At 41.4% G+C, this 27238-nt stretch overlaps 1 protein-coding gene across 4 annotated transcripts in view; it reads left to right on the plus strand.

The window, feature by feature from the left end:
* The window catches only part of LOC137589125 (ELKS/Rab6-interacting/CAST family member 1-like), a 96439-nt gene that overhangs the window by 36328 nt on the left and 32873 nt on the right, over positions 1-27238 (plus strand). For all 4 annotated transcript variants that reach the window (XM_068306624.1, XM_068306628.1, XM_068306626.1 and 1 more), the window contains 6 exons: positions 630-770; positions 1929-2069; positions 3675-3868; positions 13795-13930; positions 15627-15758; positions 20959-21119. In XM_068306624.1, the coding sequence (XP_068162725.1) occupies positions 630-770; positions 1929-2069; positions 3675-3868; positions 13795-13930; positions 15627-15758; positions 20959-21119 (905 nt within the window). The remainder of the gene's footprint in view (positions 1-629; positions 771-1928; positions 2070-3674; positions 3869-13794; positions 13931-15626; positions 15759-20958; positions 21120-27238) is intronic.

The following is a 27238-nucleotide window of genomic DNA, read 5'->3' on the forward strand; positions in this document are numbered from 1 at the left end:
TTGCTTCTTTGCATGCAGAATAAATATCCCCTAATTCTAAAAACATCTACTTGTGTGTCCATATTTGCAAAGGCAGTCATCATATTAGCCCCTAACTTTAATTGTAACCATCAAAACCACATTTCCAACCCTTATTTTAATCTTGATAAACCAACTTGTTAATAGACTTTTTTTTATCATAAATCATTTTAGTATCAATCAGTAACTAAAGATAATATGAAAGGTCTGTTGGTGATTTAAAAAGAATCGTCTTCATTGGACCTTAAACCTAATCTGTACCATCAAGCAGCCCTTTAAGGCCTCTCAGGATTCTCACCACTGCTTTTATGAATGTGAACTTTTCTTCTTGAGCTGGCGGAAGTGTTGTTCTATAGCTAGAAAGGGTCTGTAGCGCTTTAGTGGTTGTGAATATCATGTCTTGTGCCAGAAAGTATTACATGTCTAAAATCACTGTTGGCTATTGGATCCTGTCAGAGTTCCCATGCACATAAAGTTTAATCCAACTGTTATTAGTATAGAAACTGGATATTGAGAGACTTTGAATAACTGTTGGAGTCTTTCTGTCTCTATTCTTCTAACTTACATTCTTTACTCCTCTCCTCCTCCTCCTCCTCCTCCATTATACCCAGGAGCGAATCATTGAAAGGTTGAAGGAGCAGCGGGAGAGGGAGGATAAAGAAAAGGGGGAGGAGGTGGAGTCCAGCAAGAAGGAGCTGAAGGAGCTGAAGGAGAAAGTCTCCCAGCTGCAGGCTGACCTGTCTGACCGCGAGGTAGAAGACACACTCGGGAAAACACACTCATCCGTATCTACGCTATAAGTCAGAAAAATGTACTGACTCCAAGTCTGTGGAATGTATAAGATACATAAAAACATTACTGCTGGTGTTTTAATGCCCAAGAGGGACAATAGCAGTGTGTGCATTCTCAAAACACACCTGTAATGATGCAGAAGTTTCACGTAAGGGCAGAAGCAAAAAAAATAAATTCACCTTGTAATCATTTAACATTTTAAAAGGTAAATATCTCCAGTTATACATTAAGCTGTGAGGAATGGTATTGATTTCTTCCTTTAATTCTTGCCAAGAGTAAAAGAGTCAAAATAGTCCTTTAAAGGGGCACTAAAAGCACCATAAAATCAAATATGCACTTTTGTCGTAGTAAAAAAACTCCAATGTGCTCTTTTTTTCCCCTCTTCAACTCTTCATCTAATTTTGGTGATTGCGGGGTCATAAAACCTAATAGAGCCATCATTATAGAATTTGAAAAATACATGGGAAAACTCGCAAAGAAAACAAGCATTCCTTTCCACACTGCTAAACACAGATGTGAGGTTTGTCTGACAACAGCAAAATATAAATGGACCTAAAAATAATCAGAGAATGCAGCAAGGTTTGTCCGACCAAAGCCCGGTCAAACACGAAGATCTGTAGCGCAAGAGTCGGTATTGTCAGTCAAGGGTAAAATTACACGTCTGAGTGTCTGTCCTTCCAGTCCGGTTGGTTTGTCTTTCGCCGGCTGCTATACCAAAAGAGGAAAAGACCAGAAAAGAAAGGGAGAGAGGCTTCACGGATGGAGAGATTGAGCTGGAAGAGTGAGAAAAGAGACAGGTCATGGGAAAAGGCTTTGAGGAAGAAGGGGACGGTGAGCAGGAAGGCCTTCAAGTCTCACAGAGCTTGATTTTATGTTTGTAATATCAGCCGTCAGTCCTGCAATGTGCATTCTGGGAATTCAGCTGTATTACTGTTTTTTAACAGGAACTCGTGGAAAGTAGGAAGATGAGTCTCAAGTGGTAATAAACTGAAATGATATTTTAATGTGAGTTAGTGAGAATACTGTTGATGTGCAAAGCACTTAACACCCAGCTGCATCAGCACGGGAGAAGTTGTAGAGTCGTCTTCCTTCCTCATTGCTCTTTGGCTCTGTTTCAGACTTCACTGTTGGATCTGAAGGAGAAGGCTTCCTCTCTGGCTTCTTCAGGTCTGAAGAAGGACAACAAGCTGAAGAGTCTGGAGATCAGCCTAGAGCAGAAGAAAGAGGAGTGTGTCAAACTAGACAACCAGCTGAAGAAGGTCTGAATGTATTGATTTATTAGAAGTCTATTGTGACGTTCTAAGCAAGAAAACTTCAAAGAGGTATTTCGGGGACCTCAGGGCTGTATATAAAATTGTTAATAAAGACCATAATATTAGACCTTTAAACAAGGACTTTTATGATATAAAGGACTGAAACGTTCACGCCTTCGCCAGGCGAGTTCACACTGATTCCTGCTGATTTCTCCTGTCGCTGCCCAGATTAATCTGTAAACCAGAACATTTACATCTCACTGCCTGTGGTGACTCTCAGTCTCCAGCATACTGGTAGGGATGCGACTCCAGTCAACCAGCCAATAGTGGTTTGCCAGAGCTACATTAAATTTTCTGTGTGTGTGTGTTTGCATATTAAATATTCCCTCTCACACAGCAGCCCATAAAATGGTGTGCTTGCTGACAGCCTTACAGTCGTTTTCACAGTGTGGAGAATAGAGCACCATCACCACACCCTGAATGTGTATGTAGTGTTTTAGTGTGTGCCTGTGTGTGTTCATATGAAGGTGTCAGTGGATCTTTAGCATTTCTCTCAACAGATTTTATGTTTCCGTCTCTTTCTGTTACTGTGAACAGATTAAAAAAAGAGTGGATTCTTGTCCCTGTGAGTGAACTGATTGCCATCGACCATGTGGCGTAGTGTGAGATGTTATCTTTTCTTATTTGTCTTTCCCTCTCTCTCTCTCTCCCCTCCACCCAGATCTTCTTATAATATCATCAGACACCCAAACATTTCCTCTCCACATAAAGATGTGCAAAAAAAAACTGTTGTGCACTTCCAAAACTAATAGGGTTTATGTATTGTGTGACCAAGGCGTGTGCGCACACACACACTCGGAGTCAATCTGTCCCAAGAGCAACATTTGCTTCTGGGAAACACACACAGCTGTTCTAACCTCTAAGCTGGTTGGAACTTGTTGTTTTTTCTTCTTGTTTTGTTTCTTTTTTTTTTCTATTTTTCAGCATTTTCTGCACAGTAGAGCAGAACATCGGAAAAAGAACCACAATTCTGCAACGAAGCTAATCTGCTTTTTTCTTAATGCGCCGATTCATATTCTTCTTATATGAATGCGCGTAAATGCATGTTTCAGTTACCATCACTAAGGCAATGCGTGGCTAGGCCGTTGTATTTATGAAGCACGTTTCATACCCACAGAAAGAGATACTAGGTGCGATGCAGAGATGTGAAAACAGCAATAAAGTTAGCATGACTCAATTTGAAGTTAAAATAATAAATTTATAAATCGTAGAGTAAAACAGACGTCGAATAAAAACACGAGCCAGTAAGCCTGTGATTTAAGAAAACACAGTGTTGTAATATTTATCAGAAAAATTATTTTTCCAGTAGTTTAATTCATAACAACAATGGTACTGCTGCTAATTACAATTTATTAGCATCTTAACATGCTTATCTAAGCTTAAGATTGCTAAACATTAGCATTATTGCTGCAAGAAAGTTAGCATATGAAGTTAACTTGTGCAGAAGACTGCGGGCTTTTTATCATGTAGGAAAAAGTGATCATTTGAATGTAGCTGTAATTACATTAGATTAGACTTCATAATATTTATAATGTCTTATTTCTGTTCCAGGCTCAGAGCGCGGCGGCACATTCCCAGGCCAGCACTGAACTCTCCGAACGTATTTCCTGTCTGGAGCAGGAGGTGGCCCAGCACAAAGAGGATGCCGGGAAAGCCCAGTCGGAGGTGGAACGACTTTTGGAGATCCTGAAGGAGACCGAAAACGAAAAGAATGACAAAGAGAAAAAGATCCACGAACTGGAGAGGTGAGGCAAAGAAGGATACGTGATGATGACACTGCTAGAAAACAACTAAACTATGCAAAACTGTTTTCATCTGTTCAACTGTTTTATTTTAGGTTGGATTCCTGTATCTTATTTCGGTACTAATCTCCCCTTCAGTAACAAGTAGCCAGTTTGACCTTTTCTCACTTTCCTCTCCCTTCTGCCCTTCCCATTTTCTCCTTTCATTGTGGCTTAATATCCTCCTTTACCTTCATGTGTGCATAAACATGTATGCATACAATTCTGCATCTGTGTGTGTGTAATTGCGTGCGCGTGTGTCCATCACACCCCAGAACCCCCTTCGCTCTTCATCTGCGGCATTCTCAGCAGTCGCGAAAACAAGCCCCTCCCTCCGCTGCTCCTCAGCAGCCAATGGGGGGGCTGGTTTGGGATTACCTGGGCACGTGAGTGGCTGGCGGACCCTGTCCATCGCATAGACAGATGCACGACAAAACTCACTATGCTTGTCGTAGGACAGTATTTAAGAGCACTATGAACAATGCCAGTCCATGTGGAAAAGTATTGTGGTCTATAATATTTTCCTTTTGCTTCAAAAATTATTTTTGATGGGGCAGAGAAATTCCAATAGAAATATGAATTTTAAAAACCTCGTAAATGTTTGCTCAAATATGAGAATTTATAGCTTTTTTTTACCATATTAAACTAAATAATGATTCAAATTCATTATTAATTAATTTAATTGAATAAAGATTGGAGTTAATCACTGCCGTACACTCTCATCTCATGTTTGTGAGCCTTTTCCACATGGGACACTTGACTGTCTTGACTAATAGCCACAATGAAAGAGTTGCAGCATTTGTGTAACATTCACCAAAACGTTCTTACGCAGCTTATTTGGATTAATGGCAAAATTGAAAAAAAAAGAAAAGCACTTCAGTGATGCAGCACCAGGTTTTACACATCTGCAGATCAGCAGAAGTTTTTGTCGTGACAGGTTAAACTGCTCCCAAAAGTTTCCTAAATGAGGGCACAGTTTGGCACCGGAGTCTCTGCAGTGCAACCTGAAAGCCTTTGAGCCGCCCCGCTTGTCAATGATGCAACTCTTTCATTCGGTGGCTCTGTTTTCACGCTTCACTTTTTGTTTTACTTTCAGCCGAGGATGCCTGACTTCGAGTTTAACAGTTTCTTTTTTTTAAAATTAGGAGTCTGTAGAGTTCACTGTCTTTCTTTTTGTACTTTCTTTATGCTAATAGGAACGACGTGTCTGTCTCTAACTACTTTTTTTTTACATTTAATCTGTCTCATGTGCGCTTTGTAAATTTACCTTGTAGTGCTAATCTGTCTCTTCTTTCATCCTGGATCTGATCTCTTTGCCTCCATGTCTGGCTTCCTGCTTATCTTGTCATCCCAAATATGTCCCACTCTGACTGTCTGTTGTACTGCATGTGAGCATTTGTGTAAATAATGAGGCAAAATCAGCCATTTGTAGTGGATAAATTGGGTTATATTCAAGTAAAATAATCAAAATTAAGGGTTAGACATACTAGAACTGGATTGTCTGTATGTCTGATTGCCTCATGACGCTTTTGATTCCTTATGCTATTTGTCTGTGCCATCTCCCTTTCATCTTTTCATCCGGGTTATCACTTGGACACGATTTCTACCCAACACTGTTCTAAGTGCTTCTCCTTCTGTCTGCTTTTAGTAGTCCCACTATTAAAACACAGATCTCTAACGATTTTTTTTTAATTCTCTGTCCCCGCGCTGCTTTTCGTCTGGCCAATTGGAATATTTAACGATAAATAATTCAGCACCAACTGGTGGTAACTTTTAAGTCATTTAAATTGCATATAGTTTAGCTTGAACTTTTGCGTGCGTGAGGAATGGTGTGATCATGTTTTAGCCCCAAAAATGTACTGAAAAGTTACCAGCGAGGGCTTTTAACCCAAATATCAAGCAGGCTAATCTGAAAGAGGTTCATTAAAAATCTGTTCCCGGATTTAACTCGTAAAAATATTGCTTGTTTTTTTTTTTAGGGCGATTAAAAGTAAAAACTTTTCCTTGAGCAAACAGGTATGTCACATTAGCCTGTGGTCGACTTATAGCTTGGAACCAGTGCTAACCGGGGCTACATGTGAGCGTTAATGAAAAGATCAGATGTGGGTTAAACAAGGGTAAAAATCAATCCTCCCTCTTTTCCCTCAACTCCAGCTGTAATGGTACCAGGTTATATATTTCAGTAACTAGGATGGTAATTGGAGCAGACTGAGTGACTTCACACTGAGGGGAAACGGAGCTGAAAATCTGACCTGATGGCCAAAACAAAGGATTTGGAGAGACGAGTGGAAAACAGAGAGAGAGGGAGGGAAAGATAGAACAGAAGGAAAAAGGAAAGGTGGTAGTGGTGGTGGTGGTAGAAGGAGAAAAACAGCAAGGCAGAAATGAGAGAAAGGTCGGAGACGTGGTGGGGAGAAGGAAGCAGAAAGCACAAAATGACAGGAAAGACTAGAAGGGGAAGAAAAACCAAAGAGATGTAGAATATAAACCTGAGTAATTAGAGAAGTTTATTGCGTGTTATATTGTTCTGTAATGGACAATTTGTCTCTGGCATGCCATCATTAGTGCATGTTCCCAGGCAAGTTCACCACAGAGTTCTGGGCTCTGCCAATTCGTCCAAACATATGAGGAGCGATTTTGCGGAAGACTTTTAGGACCAATTTAGGAGTGAATTTTCCTCGATGTTCATATCTCAGTGATTACATGCCATATGTCTTTTGATGGAGACTCCTCCGCAAGTGCAGGGGCTGCCAAGAGCTCCCTACAGTATCAAAACCACTGTAGAAGAAAGACTATAATTCACAGTGAGCTCATGCTCTTGCTTTGACTGGCTAATTGCGCGCCTTCTATGATTTGTGATTGCTGTTTTGTGCGCATGCGTGCTTGTGTGTATTAGCAGGCCTCTCATAACTCACTACTGATGCCTGAATTCAACCTGTACTTGATCTGTCTGTCTGCTCGCCTCGCTGCCTGCTTTGTCATGCCTGTCTGTCTCCCTATTTATGTGTCTGCCTGTAGCATCTATGGCTAATTATGGTTCTCTAACTGTCTCTCTGACTTCTTTGATGAGTGATCAAGCCGGCTAACCTAGCGTTCAACTCCTGTCTTCCCTCTCACCTCTCCTTCTCCTTCTGTCTCTTTGTCCCTCTCTTTTATCTTTACCATGCAACACTGTCTCCCGCTCTACCCAGTCTTGCCTCAAGGTTAGTACCGCACGCCTATTTTTCTTCTTCCGTCACCGCCTCTCTCATCGTACTCTCCTTCATTGTTGTACTTCTTGTCCTTGTGTCGAGACGGTCTCTCATCTCCCTCGCTCTGTCATAGAGTCTGTTTTTAATCATTCCCATCATGACTGTCTGTCTTTGAAGGAGACACCTTGACTTTCTGCTCTCTTATTCTGTCACTTCACTGCCTCTTTGAAGAGGAAGCATCGATTCCGTCTCTATTATAGTGCCAGGATGCTAGCGCTAAATTCAAAACTCAAACAAGAAGCAATTTATTGCTGTCATTACCTTATATATTATGTTTTTCTCAGAATCGTCCAACTCTTTTTTTGGGTTTCTCAACTTTACAGACATTGCGCTCCGTGTATTGTTCCTGTCGCCACTGCCGTTCAGACGCCACTTTAAATGTTCAACCAGAGAATCAGAATGTTTTATGTTCCGTGACTTCAGGTCCCCAATTTTCTCCGAACATTGCCAACAGACCGTTGAGTTGAGTGGGTTTAAAGGAATAGTTCAACCCTCGGCTCTGGCCTTTTTTGCTGACAGACATCCTGTCAGCAAAAGGCAGAACATTAAGCCTCATCCGTATCCCAAGATTAAAAAACTCACTTATTTTTCTTATTTTTCAACTTTTGAATATTCCTATCTGCACTCAGGAGGTGACTCCGTAATGAGATTTCAACATGCAAAACCCAAAGTCTGAATTTGGCTGAATTTGGTCATTTTTAACAGACATATCAACATCTTATTGAAATTTCTCTGACATACACATTGTGATCGACCACATAATAACCAGTTCTCCCTTCTGTTTCCTGCATAAATCTGGTGGTCTGAATGTTTTCGGCTCGCTGCTCTATTATAAAGGTCTCCCTGGTGCCAGCTCCGTCTTTGCTCTCACTTTCTTTTTCAGCCTCCAGATCCACCGTTCTTCCTGTCATCTTGTCGGCGTTTTCATCCATGTTGTTCTGGTGTTTTGTGATTCAACTGTAAAGTGGGAAAAATCAAAGAAAATGTTAGCTTTCTCTCACCGCCTGTTAAACGACAGAAGACTTTTTTTACTCCTGTCCTTTTTTTGTGTTTCCCCACACTTTTTTTCCAGCTGCTGTGACCTTGGGATAAGGAACTCTTTGTCATTGTTCCTTTGTGTGTCTGTGTGTACGTGGGTTAGGGTTAATCCACAGAGAGAAAGTTAATCAGATCTTTCCCTTCTTGTTTTATTGGATAGCAAAGGAATACCGTTTAGCTTGGGTCGAATAAAAGCGATATGAGACCATCACCTTTGTGGGGAAATTCTAACTGATAAATTAACAATCTGATGGTGATCAGTGTTCGATTAATGTCCAACATGACATGACAAAAAACATGATAAGAGATATATGATATGTATAGGAGTTATATGACTGATATTAAGGGGATATATCTGAGCTTGGACAAGTGACGTAGTGGAAATACAAGACAAGATGGTGTTTTTCAAGCAGATAAAGGAGTTGCACACACCACAAAAAACAACACGAAAAGCATGAATGGATTGCACCTTTAAAAGGTCCAGATGAAAAACAGCAAGGCCAAGTCCACCTGATATTTCACTGTACCCTGATTTGTCATTAGAAATATTGTTTGTTTCTTCTTTAGTTCAGGATCGTACATGAAAATCTAGAGTTTAGTCTGAAGTCTCTAGATTGAAGAAGAGTGTCAGTGTTACGTTCAGGGATTTTGTTGTTCTCCATGTAAAACAAAGACGCTGCCAAGATCAACTCCGGCTCTGTCACATGCTTACACTATTAACATTATCCAAACACATTGACTTGAGTTGTATGGTTAGCTCTGAGATTTGGATGAATGCTATAAATGTGATTTATTTTCATAAGTACAGAGGTTATTAAGAAAGTCATTTCACTCAGTGTCACGGTATCTTTTGCAGCTGGTTTCCAGGAAGTCACACCGTTGAAGGTTTTTTTTTTTTTTGCTGCTTAACCTCCTTATTTACTTCGCAAATTTACTTCTCTGCTGAGGGATTTTCTTGTCATTCTGCAAACACCGTAAGCATTTCCTCCTTTATTCCTCTGAAATGCTCTCCTCATGCCGTATTTTCTTTCTGAAGCAGCAGTTTGCAAAACTAAACTATTATATTTTTGCTCTTTTTTTAAGGCTGAGTAAACCCAACTAATATCCCCTGTATTTTTAAAAGGAAATACTGAGTTCCAAGTGGTTAAAAGGAAATCCTTGATGTTAATGTTGGGTGAACTATGTGCAGTAAACATACATGAGGCCCCCGAGCATCTCTGATCAAATATTTATACAGGACTCCAAATGTAATATTAATATTACCTTAATGCGGTCCTTGAATATCAGCAGCATGCTAATGAGGGAGGTTAAGGAAATTTTTGTTTGGAGACTTTGAGATTTGCTGAAGTTTATTGGATTGTGTGGGTTGTTTTCAGCAGCATTCACTTTTTTTTTTCACAAGCTTAATTTTAATAAAGGCTCTTCTTTGTTTGTGCGATTATGTATGGATTTTATATGAAGGCATTTTTTTAGGTTTTGCCAAAGCAAGTTGAGAGGGCTGCCAATAAGGATAAGTAAGTTTGCTTGTGTGTCCTGTGCATTAGCACGTGTTGACTGTATGTGCCACCATGTTTGTATGTACTCTACTGAACCCTACTGTGCAAATGTCAGAAAATAGTCTCATGTTGTTATCCCACTCATGCATCGCAGATATGTGTGCGTGTGTGTGTGTGTGTGTGTGTGTGTGTGTGTGTGTGTGGCCCAGCAACACAAAGCAGGTTGTGTTTGGAACAGTTCTGGGCACGTGTCGTCCTACTATCAGCACAGTTAATTAAATTTGTGCCTTTATGTGTGTTTGGACTGAGTTTCAATGAGTGTATGGTTGTGTGTGAGCAGACACACATTTGGATGTGGTGTTTACAGCGTGAAGCGAAGCAAACTCTCCTGTGATCACATCTCTTCCAGTGGTTTTCCTGCAATTGTTGAAAGGGATTTCAGAGGGAGTGTGAAGGGAGTGTATCACACATCAAAACGGTTTCAAATGGCGCTTTGCCTCCGGGGAGCTGAGCCATCGAGTTCAGCATAACAACTTCTGCTCCTCAAAGCAACGGTTGTAATGAGCTAACATATATCCATAGCATCTCTAGTGCTTTCTGGAGGTACTTTTCCAGCTGCAAACATGTTCCTTAGGAATCTCAGTTCATTCCGGCCTCCAATTCTGTCGTATTCCTAGATTTTCAGTGAGATTCGTTGAGCGACTGTATCATTGAGAGAACCTTTCTTTTCCAGAAAGACTACTTTGATGGACTTTTACGTCTGTGATCTGCGGCCTTTTCAGACCATTTTAGCACAACTTTTTACTTTCTCACCAATGAGACATTTTCCTCTAGGCTTTCCTGATCCTTGATGGAATCCGTCTCACCTTCTACACATTGCAAGTTTCCAGTGAAGAAACAAAGCTGCTCCAGAGCATCACTGAACTGCTGCTGTGCTTCATTGTAGGAAGGGTGTTTTGAGCGGTTTTCTTTTTATGTGCTTTTGGGTCAGCAGTAGAGTACTACTATTAATTTGGGCATGGAGCCCTAATGCAAATGAAGGCCTTAACAGGAAAAGCTTTGGGATTCAGTTGCTAAAGTAAGGCTAAGAAGGCTGGCACCGTGTTTTAACAACATCTGATTCCAAATGGGAGCTCTTATGAGAGATGTTATTCAGGGGTTTGAATAATTGTGACGCTAGTCAGTAGTCAGTAAAAGCAGCGCTTTGTTTTTAATTTGTTAAAAAACTTTTCAATCTTTGAAATAGAGCAATTTAAACGGTTCTGGTAAATTAGTAAATTAGCAGGTAATAAAAATGTATTCAGGTAACAGAGACAATTCATTCATATGCAGATGGAAAAAAGTAAAGCAGCAAAGAAAAGGGGGATGCAAGGGACCAGGGAGATGAAAAGAGAGAAGAAATGGTCTGTGGTCTCATGAGAATATTTCACCCAAAGGAAAGAGTAATGTCGTCTTTGGAGAGGGGATGAATTTATCGAAGCCAGAAAGCAAAAAAAAAAAAAAGGTGTGGTGAGGCAAAATGCGTTTGCCCTTGTGCTCTGGTCTGACGCAAATAAATCATTGATTTTCATACAAATAATTATAATGCAACAGGCATCAAAAAGAGGGCAAAATGAGTGGAGGGAAAGAGCAGGCTTGGTTTTTGGTTAGACAGAAAATTCCAATGATAGGAGAGAGGAGGAGGAGGAGGAACTCGCTGCGGTCTGATACAAATGCATGGTAGTCACTCGTGCAAATGATTTACATGCTAAAAAGTCATACATGAAAACAAGTGAGCAAAACAAGTGTTTTGCATTAGCAAAGGAGGCAGGAGAGGGGAGTGCAAGTGGGAGCTCGGTTCCGAGGCAGTAGGAAACATTGCAGAATAAAAGTCTTGAATATACATACAGTGCATACAGTAAATGTAGCATGAAGGGGGGAAACCTCAGAGAGCTAACCAGATGGTCGGAACTTCCTGGAAATGCTCCAATAGGAACATTCCTGTCTGTTTATGACCTGTTATGCACTCACGCAGGGCACAAAACTGATCCCAAACATTTAATTTATCCCACACTCGGGGTTGCAAATTGAAATCAGAACCGTACAAATGAAGCAAAACAACATCAGTCTGAACCTGATTCCATGGTTGTTTCTTTGGCTTTGCTGTTTAACATTCAAACCCAATTTGATTTTGATAAAAATGCACCGTGTATGCCTTAAAAAAATGCATATAAAAGCAGCACAAGTCTGAACCACAAGTGTGCAGGCACAGCTTAAGCTTATTATTATTCTGCGAGCTCTGAATGACCAGGTGCTGCAGAGATGTTTTTTTCCCCCATCGTCACATTTCAAGTCTTCTTACAACTTCCTAAATTTCTCCAGATGGTTTGGAATATGCCCCCCTGGACCTTTCAGACAGCACATAGAGGATTTTATGTTACCATCCTCTGCTAATATAGTTTTTAAACTTAATAATACTGATTTGAAAAAGACATTGGACACAGTACACGGATTACTTTGGGTCAGTTAAGGACTTGGATGAACATGGAAGATGAAAGAGAGAGAATTACAAAATATTTCATAATATTCCTGATATATATTTAATGAGTGGTAGTTTTATCCCTCTGGATCTAAACCAATCTAAGCATTATACTCCTGTGAATTTGCAAAATTGCAATCAAAAAGAACTAAACCAGTGAAAATAAAGGAGTGAAACATCATACTATGAAATCATAGGATGGATTTAAGCTTCTCTTTGTGGTGCACCGATGAAGGTCATGACGAATGGAACCTCTTTACACCTTTTGGAAGTCAAATATGAAATGTGCGGCTTGTAAAAATGATTTCCCACGAGTGCGCGTGTTTCCTCCGGTGTGATTCGGAGCTTGCTGTGGATTTCCCATCACCGTGGATCAGCTCTTTTTTACTGGCAGCCCCAGCACTGGAAATTGGAGAAAATATATTCTTCTACTAGCCTTTAAATGCCACGCTAACAGAAACATAAATGATTTCAGGAGGATATGTGCACATATTTAAAAAATGCAAACACACAGAAGACTCACAGACTCTTGTTAGTCAGTGCTGTCATTCTGTCTCTGTTGGATATGCGCCTTCGCTCGTATGATTCCTGAGTCATCCTCTGTGTTTAGCTTATCTTTCACGCGTGTCATGATTCAGTAGACATTACTACACCTTTATGGTGTTAAGTCCGGTCAGTCCGCGTCTGTGCATGAACGGTATGAAATGTCCTGATCGAGTCAAGCTGCTGTGATAGCCGATAGGTCTGTGACAGAGCCAGAATGCTTTGCAGACGGCTTAAGCAGGGATTAAAGCATCTCTCCATCTCCCACGAGGCGTCTCTACCGTTCCTATCCTCTTTTACTTTCACTCCTTCATTCCCCCCATGATGATTTGGACTCACTTACAAATCCCTCTGTGAACAGAGCTCTCTCTCTTCTAATGTCATCATGCCATTATTAATTTATATCTTCTTATTGAATTCCTTTACTGATCTTTACTTTATATCGGTCCCAAACGATTCTGTAATGGTATTGTATCGCACGGAATAATGAATCGAATCATTTGACACTCATGAACCGTCCTGAAGGTGTGTGGGAGACAGTTCCACTCCATAACCCTGCCAGGAATTATGAATAACGCTGCAGTTTGGGTGTTGTTGCTTTATAAATAGTAAAACTAACAACTAGTTACACCTACAAGCCATTTAGAGTCCCCTGTTGGCCTATATTGTATTTTTTTGGGGGCTGTGGAAGGAAGCCGGAGCACCCAAATGGAACCCACACAGACAGGGAATGTGCCTCTGGATTCAAACCCAGAACCTTCTTGCTGTGAGGCAACACTGCTAACCGCTGTACCACACCACCGCCCTGTGCAAAACAAACTTTTTGTACATTTTTTGGATTTGAAAATGATTTTTTTCTTCTTCTTTTTTTTTTAAAGGAAAATAAGGCGGCGTTGATGAAAAATCCCCTCTGTCTTGAACTGGCAATGTCGGAATCATATCATATAAGAGACTGACAGCTGTGTTGACGGCACCGCCATGCATGAATGTGTTCACGTGTTCACAGGTGATGCACTGATGATAGTGTGTTTTGTGTGTGAGCAGGCAGATGAAGGATCAGTCGAAGAAGGTGGCCAACATGAAACACAAGGAGCAGCTGGAGAAGAGCAGGAACGCCCAGCTGATGGAGGACGCCAAGAAGAGAGAGGACAACCTGAACGAAAGCTCCCAGCAGATAAAGGTACAGAGGGAGGAAGAGGAAGGAGACGATGGAGGAGAAAGCAAAAGGAGGGGGTGTATATAAGAGGCAGAAAAAGTTTCTCTCCTCCTCTCCGTCCTACATTGAATATTTTCTGCTATCACAACAATGCTTCATCATAATTTGACAACTGTGACAGGGAGCAGCCTGAGGCAATGTCAAACACAATCGCTGTCTCACGTACACACACATACACACACACACACGTGCGCGCGATGCAGCTCAGGCTCAGGGACTGCGTGAAGAGGGTGATTGACGGAGAGGGCATATGGAAGATGGAGAGGAGGAGAATGGTTGCAGGAATGAAGGAGAGAAAAGAAGGTGAGGAGGCGGAGACGCGGTGGCAGGAAACACGAGGGATACTCGAATGCTGTGAAAACGCTCCACGTGACACAAGAGTATCTTTTTTAATTACATGCCAGAGTGTTAGGTGATCACAAAATCAACAGTCATGTCAGATTCGCCTCGACACCTCTACCTCTAATTTCCTCTTCACCTCTAGTTTTCCGTAAACTTTGCCTGACTTTGTCGTCTCTCCCGGTTATAATTAACCTCAGTGGTCTCTCTGATTGGAGGCAGATAAAAACACTCCTTGCTTTGTGTGTGCATGCGCGTTTTGTGTGGATACACATACACTGCCTGTACTTATGGTTGATCTTTGGTCTAAGGAGTTTGGCAGTTGTCCTTTATGTGCAGGAGTGTGGTGAGGAGATGAGCCGATAGCTATGGAGTCGCTCAGGCTTATGAGACCGCAGTGGTTACGACCATAAGTAGTGCGTGTGTCGATTGTAAGCCATTCTGCATATTTTAACCAGCAGTGAGGACTGCAAATAGAATGTGAGTGAAGCTCAGACCGTAGATGTAATTCGATGCAAAGCGAAGATTTAATCCAATTAAAGTCCATCTCGGTCGGCATAGTCAGACACCCAGTAATACCGGACCTGGAGTGGGGTTCGGCTTTGCAGCACATCTGATATGTCCCGGTGGTTTGTAATGTTTGTTATGCATTCAACTTTAATTTGATCAGGAAAATATGTTGCCTGGCAACATGACAAATACCTCCTTTTGGGAAAACAGCTTCATGTGCGATTTGAGGGGGTGGAAGACCAAGATCAGATTGTCTAATTTGTGGCTTATTCCAGTTACGGGAATGACGAGTGTCCAAGGTTTCACCTCTCCAGACAAGTTGAGGAGTGTGTGACGGGAACCTGATGTGACACACTCTGACACATGTGAAGGTTGATAAATCAGGGAAAGTTCTCTGCTACAGTATATATGAGTATTCCAGGTCCTGGTTTGTGTAACGTGGAATTAAACGCCTTTCTAAAATCATAGAAGTCATGAAACCACCGGAGGAAAACGACAGTTTATAATACTGTATATGACAATTATGTAGGTCTACATTTAGTGATTATGTTTGGTCTATTAAACAGCTAAATAAATAGCTTTCTCTGGATGGCTAACTGGATCCACCATGATTGTTGATGTAAAGCAGACAAGCTATAACACAGATGGATTTCACCTTCACACACCTGCTGCTATTCAGACTATTTTTCCCCTGTTAGTTTACATTGGTATCGACCTCAAGGTCATTAAAACACTGTACTTAAAGGGTTTATATGCTAGCATGCTAATTTACACTTCAGCATTGTTCACATTGCATGCCTTCTCTTTGCAGGACTCCCTGCGTCAGAAGGAGGAGCGCATCGAGGAGCTGGAGGAGGCGCTGAGGGAAAGCGTCCAGATCACGGCAGAGAGGGAGGTGGTGCTCGCCGAGGAGGAGCAGGCGCGCACGCAGTCCGAGAAACAGGTACTTGGTAGCAAAGAGTCATTAGTGTGTTACTCTACTCCTCGTCTAAGGAGAACCCTTAACCCCTACCAATAAATGTGTGACCCAAACCTTCCCTTAAACTCAACCCCCATCAGTCATTTATTTACACAAATGTCCCGACTTCTGCGGATTTCCTTCATTTTCTAATTTTCTGAACAGACACATATGGAAACACACACACAGACAAACATCTTAAGGCTTCAATAAAAACTCTTTATGACATAGGTAAACATGGCTTTGCCAATGGTGGCTCATGGCAACAGCAACACACAAGCCCTTTGCCAACTGAGCTCATTCAGGTGTGGCTCTGTGTGTGTTTGCCCAGTCACTCCTCATTTAAAGGAGAAGTAAATATGTCGCTATTTAAAGAAACAGCATGCATTTTGTCCACTTCTGTCAGCGACGTGCAAACATCTTATTTTCGAACCGAGTGTGAGCCGACCACCCCGATTTTTAATCTCTTTTATCTTTATTGCAATAGCAGAAAGCTCATAGGGGTGTTAAAAGAGACACTCAGAAGCCAAGGGCTTTGTGGATTCGACCCCCAGTAGGGAGTGTGTCCTCCTCTGGGTATGTGACTTAAACAAGGCCGTAGGGATGGGAAATGTTCCTCGGAGCCTAGATGGGTTTTGACAAGTGGGGAGGAAAAAAGCGTGGGCTGCAAGGATGAAAACTGCCCTGAGAAAACACGGCCCGCTGTAGCTGTTGGCAAAACGGCTGGACTCCATTGTTATTATTGCCTCTAAATATTGGCCGTCCTCTCCGGTCTTAATTCACCAAGCTGCTCCTCAATAGACGCATAAAGAAAGCCGAGCAAACCGGCGTTTTAACAGCTCGGCCACGGTTAACGCGAGTTCCAGACAGACAGACGTAGAAAGACAACGGACAGCTGGAGGCAGGTTGGTTGCCATTCCCATGACGAATCAGAATTAGGATTGCTGAGTAAGGTTACACCTTTTTTTACTTGGAGCAGGGGTGTCAAACTGATTTTCATCGAGGGCCACATCAGCATAAGGGCTGTCCAAAAAGGGCCAGATGTAACTAATAAATGTAACTAAATGTAACTCAATGTAATGTAAAATGAATGTAACTACTCATTAATTTCAAGTAACTCAGACTTTATTACTTATTCAAGTTACAAACATGACAGACACACAGAAAAAACATGTTTGCTTGTTTCTCTGTTATAACATAAATTCTTTTAATTTGTCAGGTTATTAAACCCACAGAAATCCATCAATCAAGGATCAAACTATCCAAGTAAATAAAGAAAAATAACATTAAACACAAGTTAGGACATTAACTTTCTACAAAACGTTTTTGTCAAAGTTGAAATGGGTTTAATTACTGCATTGCAGTAAATGTACTTTTGCTGAAAGCGCACTTTTGACCTATTTATTTTTACTCGAATCTTTTGTGCTCTTGCACAAAAATGATGTGATGGGCCACATTTGGCCCCCGGACCTTGAGTTTGACACATGGGATTTGGAGCATAAACTCCCTGACATCGACTCATTTCTGACATGTTCCTCAATCATCGATAGAGACATAAAAAATAAAATAAGGCTCCCAAAATGAACGGATCCTCTTCATCAAACTAAAATACATCTAAAATTTAAGTTTACTTTCTCATCATTGTTGTAATAGGTGTGTTGCTTAAGATATGAAAGTACTCAACTTTTTTTTAAGAGACCACTGACTTTTTGTCTCACATGGAACATAACTAGTGATTTACTGGTTGAAAGCATTTGAACCTGAAACAGAGAAGTCTGGTTTAGAGTGAAACAATATGTTATATTACAAATGTGTGTGTCCGACCTTCTCCTTCACTCCAGCTTCAGGCCGACTTTGTGTAATGTCACTGCTCCCACAAGAACTATGAAGAAAAACGTCCCATTTTTCTTTATCCATCATCAAGCTAATTTTCTAATGCTAATGGTTCATTAAATTCCATGTGAGCTTAAGTTTCCTCTAGTTTTATTCCCAGAAAAAGACGATGCATCTTGATCTGGTGGAGGAGACATAGGAGCTCGATCGGGGCCGTAAGATAAAGGCTTTGGGTTGTCACAATAGCACAGATTGAAACAAGTCAAAGCAAAGATGGAAAAAGTCACGTTCAACATGTTTATCTTCCTGAAGTTGACTGTGGTTAAATTTGTTGACAATGATTGTGCCAAGCCATCACATTTAATTTGGCTGAAATGTGTACTGAAACGCTTCAAAACGCTACAAGTGGCAGGTTTAATTAGAGAGAACCGAGGCCATTTAGACCAGGACAGGGTGCTGGAGAGCGTCCTCGCGGTAAAATGCTTCAGTGAAGGAGGAAGGAGCAGAAACATCAGCGTGTGGTGAAAGAGTGGAGATGGCAGCCAAAACGCTCATTGCAGTACCTCACCCAACATCAACAACATTAACTCGGCTTTTTAGCACAGACACGCACGCACACGTATAAGACAGGATAGTAACACACAACGTACGTACACATAATCCTCCCAACACACACACAAGCACGGTGGAAAGAAGTGCTAACTGCTCTTTAAACAGCGCACCGGAGCAGCACAGAATTGCATTCAGCCGGAGCCAGATGGACACAACTTTTTGGTTTTCTAACTGGAAATGTGTCCCTATATAAATTGTAAATAAATATTTTGGCATTCCCGTTTCACAACTGCGTCACTGCAATTAACATTTCATATAATGATTTATAAAATGATGACAGAGGGATTGACAATTTCCTCCCTTAATGAGGACGGGCCGTTCAAAGGCGCACTCATTACTTATTATAGTATTGGCACAAACACACACACACGAGCAGATGCAGCCAAATCTAGCACATTTACACATACACAAACCCAGAATACATATTGGTGGACTCACACACACCTTTATTATGGAGCTGTGTATTGACAACTTGTTTGTGTGCATGAGCGACTGTCCCACGGATAGCTGACCAAGACCGCATGAAGATATAAAAAACCTTTTCTACTAGACATTAGTCACTACTGTGTGTGGGAGTGTTGTGTAAAGGTGTGTGTGTGTGCGTGTGCGTGTGCGTGTGTGTGTGTGTGTGTGTGTGTGTGTGTGTGTGTGTGTGTGTGTGTGTGTGTGTGTGTGTGTGTGTGAGTGACAGAGAAATGAGTCCACAGTATGACACACTCCATCCGTCCCTCCAGAGACCAACATTTCTTCTTTTATTATCCAGACAATTTAATTTTTGAACTCAGTGCACCTTCAAGTTCATTTCTTCCTCTTAGAATAGAGTCACACGCACACACACACACACACACACACACACACACACACACACACACACACACACACACACACACACACACACACACACACACACACACACACACACACACACACACACACTAACAGAGGACTGAAGGGGTTGCTAACCTCCCTCTCCTCTGGCTTCACCTTTTCTAGCCAACTCTTGTCACTCCTCACCCTTCCTTTCATCCCTCCATCCTTCAATCTCTCCCTCTCTGATTCCATCCAAAGGTCTTTCCCTCCCTCCGTTCTCATCATCTCTTCCTTTACTCCTCTTTACTCCTCACTGTCCTCATTTTACTGGCATCTTTTGTCCTTCATTACTCTTGTCTTTACCTGTTTTTCTCGTGTATTCTCTCCTCTCTCTCCTCTTGTGTCCCGTATTAATTTCTTTTTTACTCCCAATTCTTTCTCTCTAACATGCTTTGCATTCACTTTTCTGTGCTTCTGCTTTACACATGAAAATTTTTACAACTTCTCTCTTTTCTCCTTTGACTTCTCCCTCCTTCCGTCTGCCTATTCCTTGATCCCTCGTTCCGTCCACCTTTTCGCTTTTATTTTTGTCTCCCACTCCTTGCTTTGTCTCTCCTCTCCTGTCACCTTCTCCTTACCTTTCTATGTTTTCTGTTCCATCTCTCTCTCTCTTTGTCTCTGTCTCTCTACCTGCTCTTTTCCTCTGCAGCTCTCTCTCTTTCCAGTGCATGAGTTCACCGCAGCCAGCTTTAGGTGGTCAAAGGTAAAAAAAAGAAAGTCATCATAAGACCTCACTCACCAGCCATCTACTTCATATTTCAGCATTCATTTCTCATCTTTTTTCATTTCTGTTCGGTGTGATGTGTTGACTTGTAAACTAGCAGTGGCAAAAGAATTCGGAAGGAACAGAATTTGACATATTATGAAGACTAAATCAGGAAATCAGAGACATTTAATCTTCCAAAAGTTGTATAAGGAAAGAAAAGTGAAAAGTACTCACTGGTAGTTTAACATAACCACGTGAAAAGGATAAGATAAAAATATTTAAGTGAAGTTTAAGAGTCTCAAAATGTACGGAAGTACAGTATTTGAGTAAATGTATTCATTCATTCATTCATTCATTCACTCATTCATTCATTCATTCCAGCAAACATATAACTGCTCCTGCTTTCATATTCCCCTCATCTTCAGGTTTCTGTTGATACAATCCCTTTTTGAAGTGTATGTTTGTGGCTGTTTTCTAATCATTTTAATTCCATCTTTTGTCTGATGTTCTTGTGAGAAAAAAGCCTCCAGAGAGGAGCTACCTGTATGTGTGTTCTCTGCTGTATTTGTGTGGGTAGATCTCTTTGATGTGCATCTTTGTGGGTGTTGTGTGTGTGTGTGTGTGTGTTTGTGTGTGTGTTGGAAGTGGCGGGCCAGATCGTCGGGACCTCAACCCTCAGGCCTCTCAGACATTCGACTGACAGACTGATATACATCGAGAAAGAGAGACGGCACAGATAAAATATGTAACAGGGAAGAGAAAGAGAAACAAGAGAGAAAAGAAAACAGACAGGAGATAAATGTCCTGTTTGATGTCTCACAATCGAGTATCTTGTGTAAAAACGTTTCAAAAGGCCTGTAGCTGTTAGATGTGCATTCACAGACAGAGAAGAAACACACACACACACACACACACACACACACACACACACACACACACACACACACACACACACACACACACAAACACACAAATACAGACCGATATCTGTGCAAAACAAATGTTTGAAAAAGTTGAAGAAAGAAATGAAAACAACACATAGAAATCCTATTTAAAATGCCTACAATGCAAATTGTTCAATGTGTGTGTGTGTGTGTGTGTGTGTGTGTGTGTGTGTGTGTGTGTGTGTGTGTGTGTGTGTGTGTGTGTGTGTGTGTGTGTCAGGTGGAGGACCTCCTGGTTGCCATGGAGAAGGTGAAACAGGAACTGGAGGTGATGAAAGCTAAGTTGTCATCGACTCAACTCTCACTGGCCGAGAAGGAAGGTCACCTGACCGCCCTTCGGGCAGAGAGGAGGAAGCACCTGGAGGAGGTCCTTGAGATGAAGTAAGAACACAAAAACATGTCATGTGTATTAACAAGCAAACCAGATGACCATTAGCAGATACTAACTTCTATTTCATCGGCCGTTTTTCCAGAGACGAACACACCGTAAAAATGTCCGTCCATCCACTCACATATTTGTCAGTCCATAAATCTATTTTCGCTCCACTTGCTATCCTTCTATGCAGATGTGCACACGCTCATAAAGAGTTAGTTCTCTCGCATCACATAAATGCAACGTGCCTCACAGACGGAATTATGTTTCTGCTCCTCAAAGGTTCCATAAAGAATTAAAACGTTAAATTACAAAATTCCTCCGGATGATTCACAGGCCTCACTGCGGACAGCTATTGGAACCATTTTGACGAATAAACGGTGAAGAGTCTCTTATTGTGTGTTTGGAACACACTCAGACAACATGAAGTAGGAACTGAGGCCACAGGGGAAGCTTTGTAAATCTGGTTGAATCAAATTAAGATACACGTTTATTCTCTTTTGTTGTCCTGTAACAACAGAAAAGCTTTACATTTACACTGATAAGAAAACAAGCCTTTGAGTTTGATGCTAGAATTCTACTTACTGTCTGCTTTTTGGGGATTTTTTTAGTCAGGATCAATATCATGAAAGATTGCCTTGCTTTCGTCATACCAATAAAATGCGCTGTATTAGCATTATAAAGTTTTCCACTAGTTGTCTGTCCCTGTTATGTCCTTCACTCCTTTCCTCTCAGATTAGCAACCCTTACGATATCTCCAGTATTTTCCCATGTCGATTCCGTGTTCCAGGAAGGCGGTCGCCGGTTATACTGACGTGATCTTCTCCTGACACCTCATCAGCTCCGTCTTCCCTCTTACTTCCTGTCTTTATGTCTTCTTTCTCACTCGCTCTCTCCCTCTCCCCCTCTGTTTCTTTTATCTCCTCTCTCCTAAGTAGCGTGTTAATGCATTAACCATGTACTGCTGTCCAGCTCTTCATATGATTGATTGCATACACAGGCAGCCGCACACACTCGCAGCGCGTACGCTGCAGCTCAGAATAAATTTTAATATTGTTTTAATAGATGGGTTTGCATTTTAAGTGCAGCTAAGAGGAGTCCAGGAGTCCAATGATTCCATGTATTTTCTTCTGCTTTACATCCTCAGTGAGACTTTAGAACAAGGCCTAATTTAGGGGAACAGTTCTTGGCTGGAGTAGCAGCCGAGGATAACATCCTTGTTAGAATGAATCGTCCGTTTAAACACACTGCGGTGCCGTCTCTTACTGTGGCATCTTGGGAAAATGCGAGGCGATGCTGTGATTTACCTGCAGTCTTTCTACCAGCCTTCCGTTCCTGTTTTTCCCCCCCCAGTTTTCCAGTGTACGTGTGCATCAGCATGCCCATTAAGCATTTCATCACAGCGCTAACGACCCATGTGACGACGTCAAGCATCAGCTCCTCACAACGCTTTTCTATGTAAATTTACATGTGTGGAATTGATTTATTGATGGCTGACATGTCCAGCATTCATTCAAGAAAACACAGGTGCAAACGTTGAATATTTACTCAACAGGCATTCATGTGACTCAACAAGAAAATGCACTCAAACCAGTTCACTCGTCGTTTATCTTATCACACTGGCTTCTTAAAAGTCATTCTTGAAGTGCAAACTAAAGAATGATGTTTTTAGTTTATATCACATAAAGGTAGATTAAGAGCTAAATAAACCAATAGTTTCTATTTAGTCTGAGTAACCATATCTTTTGACAACAGGCCTCACAAAAGAAATTATTTCCACCTGTTTCCGGGTTCTTCTCTTGCGACAAAGTGTCTCAACTTTTGTCACCAATAACAATACCCTCAGTAATTCTTCCCTTCAAGGCTCCTATGAATCACCTGCGGCATTCATGTGACTATCTAACAGCCTGCTGAAAAGCTGCTTTTGCATAATGCATGATATTATTTGGTCTGCAGCAGGATGTTCTACCGCATGTGTTTGTGTGTGTTTCCTCTGAGTGGAAAGTCTTGATGTTTCAGGTAGCTTCCAGCCGTCCCGCTGTGAGTTATGTACATTACACCACCCCACATATTTTTCATAAGACGTTAGCATTCGGTCAGCAAGTGCGTCGTGTGTTTCTGGCTTTCCCCCCCACATGTAAAACATGAGATATTTAAGGTGGTTGCGTTGTGCGTGTCCATATATCTCGGTGTAATGCACATGAAACTGTCTCTGCGCTCACAGGCTGCAGTAATTCTTCAGGTTTTGATGTCTGATTTGTTGCCTGGTTTTACCTCGGTGTAAGGTTTAATGTTACTTTAAGTCGTGATATATGATATGTCATGTTGCAGGGGTTTCTGGGACAGACAAAATATATTGACACACACGCACCCACACATTCAGAAGCACACACACACACACACACACACACACACACACACACACACACACACACAGAGAATCGCATATCCACTGCAGCTGGAATATGACATTCTGTCTCGCTTTCTCACCTTCTCATCTTTCCTCCCTTTGCTTCCTTTCTTCACACACACACACTGAAGTAGCTGTGTGTGTCTGTCTGCATGCCAAAGTTTTCACCATCTGGTTGTAAATGGCTTCTTTACTCCAATGCTGTGCTAACCTTAAGTATATTTATTCCCCACCACCGACGAAATGAGGAGGGGGATACGGGAATGAGATCTCTATGTCCCGCCTCTTTGCTATGTTTTGTTTCTAAGTCAAAAACTATTAAACATTTTCTCACAAAACTTTCTCCATACAACAGTCAGGTTCTGAAGATGTGCCCTTTTTGTTACTTATGAAATTTTGTCTTTCATATGTTTTTGTTTCCATGGTTACAGTTTGAGACTAGACCAATTGGATGATGCTTTCTTAGATGTGAGTTTCTGCTGCATAATATTTTTTCAAATGATTTTCAGTTAAATCAACAAGTTTGTGGTTGTTCTATTGTATGTTTCTTGTTACATAAAAAAATAAATATATAGGACCATGCACACACAAAAAAGGACAAAATTGATTAACTGACAAAAGAACAAACATCAAAGTGCATATTTTTAATGCTGTAATATCTTTTCATACAAAAAAAAATCATGTATAATACGCACAATAAACCACATGCAGAACTCAAATATGGAGCTTCTGGTAATAACATGTGTGCACACACACACACAGCGGCACACACAATACACACAGAAAAGACACAAATCTCACTGTTTGCACAGATACACACATCTGCCTCGCAGGGCTTCAACGTGTTCTTTTTCCAGGGATAAATCATCAGCAACGACCTTCACACGTAGACACACAGTCGTAAAACACACACAGACACGGACATATTTTCTTTGTGATGTACATTAAATATGCACACACTCGTTTTCCTCCCGGCCCTTGTGTTGCTTTTACGGGCATGTGCGTTGTCATGTGTTGCATCCCTGTGTGTGTGTGTGTGTGTGTGTGTGTGTGTGTGCGTTTGTGTGTGCGTGTGTGTGTGTGTGTGTGTGTGTTCCAGTTTGCTGGAATGTGCTGACAGTGTGTGTAACAGCAGGGCATCAGGTCTGAAATCCCAATCTGGATGAATTAAGGCCTTCTTTACTTTCCGCCGCTTTACTGACACATAACACACATCTCTACCCCACACTCACACACACTCACACACACACACACACACACACACACACACACACACACACACACACACACACACTCACACTCACACACTCACACACTCACACACACATGCTGTCTGTCTGTCTGATACATACATGTGTTTGGATGATTTCAAGGGGGGATTTCCAAAGCAGCACATGTCCAAAGAGACTTGATTGATGGATGAACCGTACTGAAGATGTTGTTTGGAGTATTTTAGAGCCAAAAAAAAGGGGACAACTATTTTTTAAATGTTTGATTTTTTTGCCTCCATAATATTTAGAGTCTCCACTCCATCCGTCAAAGGCATCCATCCCAAAAACCTTTAAGAGGAGGTTGCATCTGAAGAATCCTTCGCAACCTTTACCTAATTTTGTGTTTCACCTTGAGGATAAATGCTTTGAAAAGCTCAACACTTACATCACTAAAGGTGACTGAATCACCCAAGCTGCAATTAAGCATTTTAAAAAGAATGTGTTCTTGTAAATATTCGCAGCTGTCTCTCCTCTTTTGTGTTTTTATCCGTAAATTTTGTGGCCGGCAGTGATTTAATCTGTGGCCGCTTTTCAAAGGTTTGCCTGAGAGACACAGTTTAGGGCAAAAGATCCCAAAAAAGAACTCGTTGTCTAGCAATAGTTGGTGTTAGGGTTATTTTTATACGACTCGTAAATGAATTGATTCAGTAATTGTAGATTTAATGACAGAAGAGTCATGTGAGGACTGATTTGAAAAGTTAGAAATTTTCATTTTATTGATACCTGGAGATGCTGATGAATTTCATTTCTGTGCTTCAGTTTGAAAATCAGTTCTTCCCAACTCGTTCCCATCGCAGTATCCACATCCAAACCCATGTGCATAAATTAACTTAAAATGAGGTGCCACAAATGTGACTCAATTTCAACTCATTCAGTTGAATCGGTGTGAATATCAGTGTGTTTGAGATATAGCCTGGAAGAGGAGAGGACAAAACGGCAGGAGAGGAAGCTAGAGGAGAGAAGACAGACCGGGGGAACAGAAGACACAAAACCAGGGGAAGAACATGGGTTTAAGAGGTCAGGGTTAGAGTTATAAATATCTTTTTTGGACTCAAGATGGATAATAAGATGAAAGAACAGAGGAAAATGTTTTATGGCGGAGAGAAAAGGAGGGAAAGCGAAGAGGAGAAAGACAGCTTTCCAACAACAACTCAGTGGAGCCAACAAAACGGCATGACATCCAGTAGAAATGAAATGTCCTCCGTATCCGTCCCACTCCTTCCAATTCGTCCATCAATCTTTCCGACAACATAATATATTGAATTTATAACCATGTACATTATGTCATCCTGCCTCGCATTAATGCAGTATTCCCTCTCACCATGTTCACAAAACTGTCAACTAATTTATTGGTCATTATTTTTACCAGTCAAGAATTATGCTCATAACATTTTTATGAGCATAAGAATGAGAATTAATCTGAAATGTTCCCAAACATAAAACAGCATGAAACCGATTTCTGTTTATTTGCGACGTTGTTATGGAGATTATAACATTAGTGATTTTTTAAAAAGCTGGGTTTTTTGTTTTTTTTCTATTGCAAAAGAAAACACAGCGACATCATAATGAAAGGACCCTGCTGTAGAGAAACAAGGGTGGCGATGCACTTTTAACAATATTTTTTTGCCATTGCAAATAGTCGAGGCTTCCAGAACCGGGGCGGCAAAGTGAGTCACATTACTCGTGTTTGTTTTAGTGGGGAAATAAAACATGATATTTCGGTTGTTTTCTTTGTGTGGGAAGGCTGCCTCCACTGAAATTTTCTGGGCAAAACTGTCGGCGATGCCAGAATCTATTCGGCGTTAGTGGACAGTTTCAGCCTGTTTACGCACAAAGTCTATATTTTGCACCACATGCACAATTAGACCCTAAAGATTGTCTGCAGGAGCGCCGAGTTGCTGCGCTGTCTTCACCCTCCTGCAGCGACGGCCCCGGCCGACGCCTCAAGGTGAACACTATAACTTCTATTTATTTCTCCTTTGCCGCTCTTTTCTTTGTTTTATCTCCCTCACAGCATCCCTCTAACCCTCAACCCTCTGCCTGTATCTCTTCCTTTATTCCTGCCCCCCCCACATACCCCATCCCCGACAGCGAGCCCACCCTCCACCCTTCCATCTCTTACCTTTTGCATCTCCTCGCCTCTTTCCGTCCATCTTTCCTTTCTTTCCTCGTATCTGTCTGGAAACACCATTATCGCCCAAATATGGAGAGCTGGACTTCTCACTGCTTATGTGCATGTGTTTTCAATGTTGTCACTACATTCTCAGACAAATAAATAGTGTGTGTGTGTGTGTGTGTGTGTGTGTGTGTGTGTGTGCGTGCGTGTGTGTGTGCGCGCGTCCTCTTTTTGAGTGCATGAACTGAAGCCAAAGATCCTATTTTCGAAGGAGGACAACTCTGCTCCTCACACCCAGAAATCATCACGAAAGAAAAACAATTGAACAAA

The sequence above is a fragment of the Antennarius striatus genome, chromosome 22 (assembly GCF_040054535.1).
Source record: "Antennarius striatus isolate MH-2024 chromosome 22, ASM4005453v1, whole genome shotgun sequence".
Classification (NCBI taxonomy): Eukaryota; Metazoa; Chordata; class Actinopteri; order Lophiiformes; family Antennariidae; genus Antennarius; species Antennarius striatus.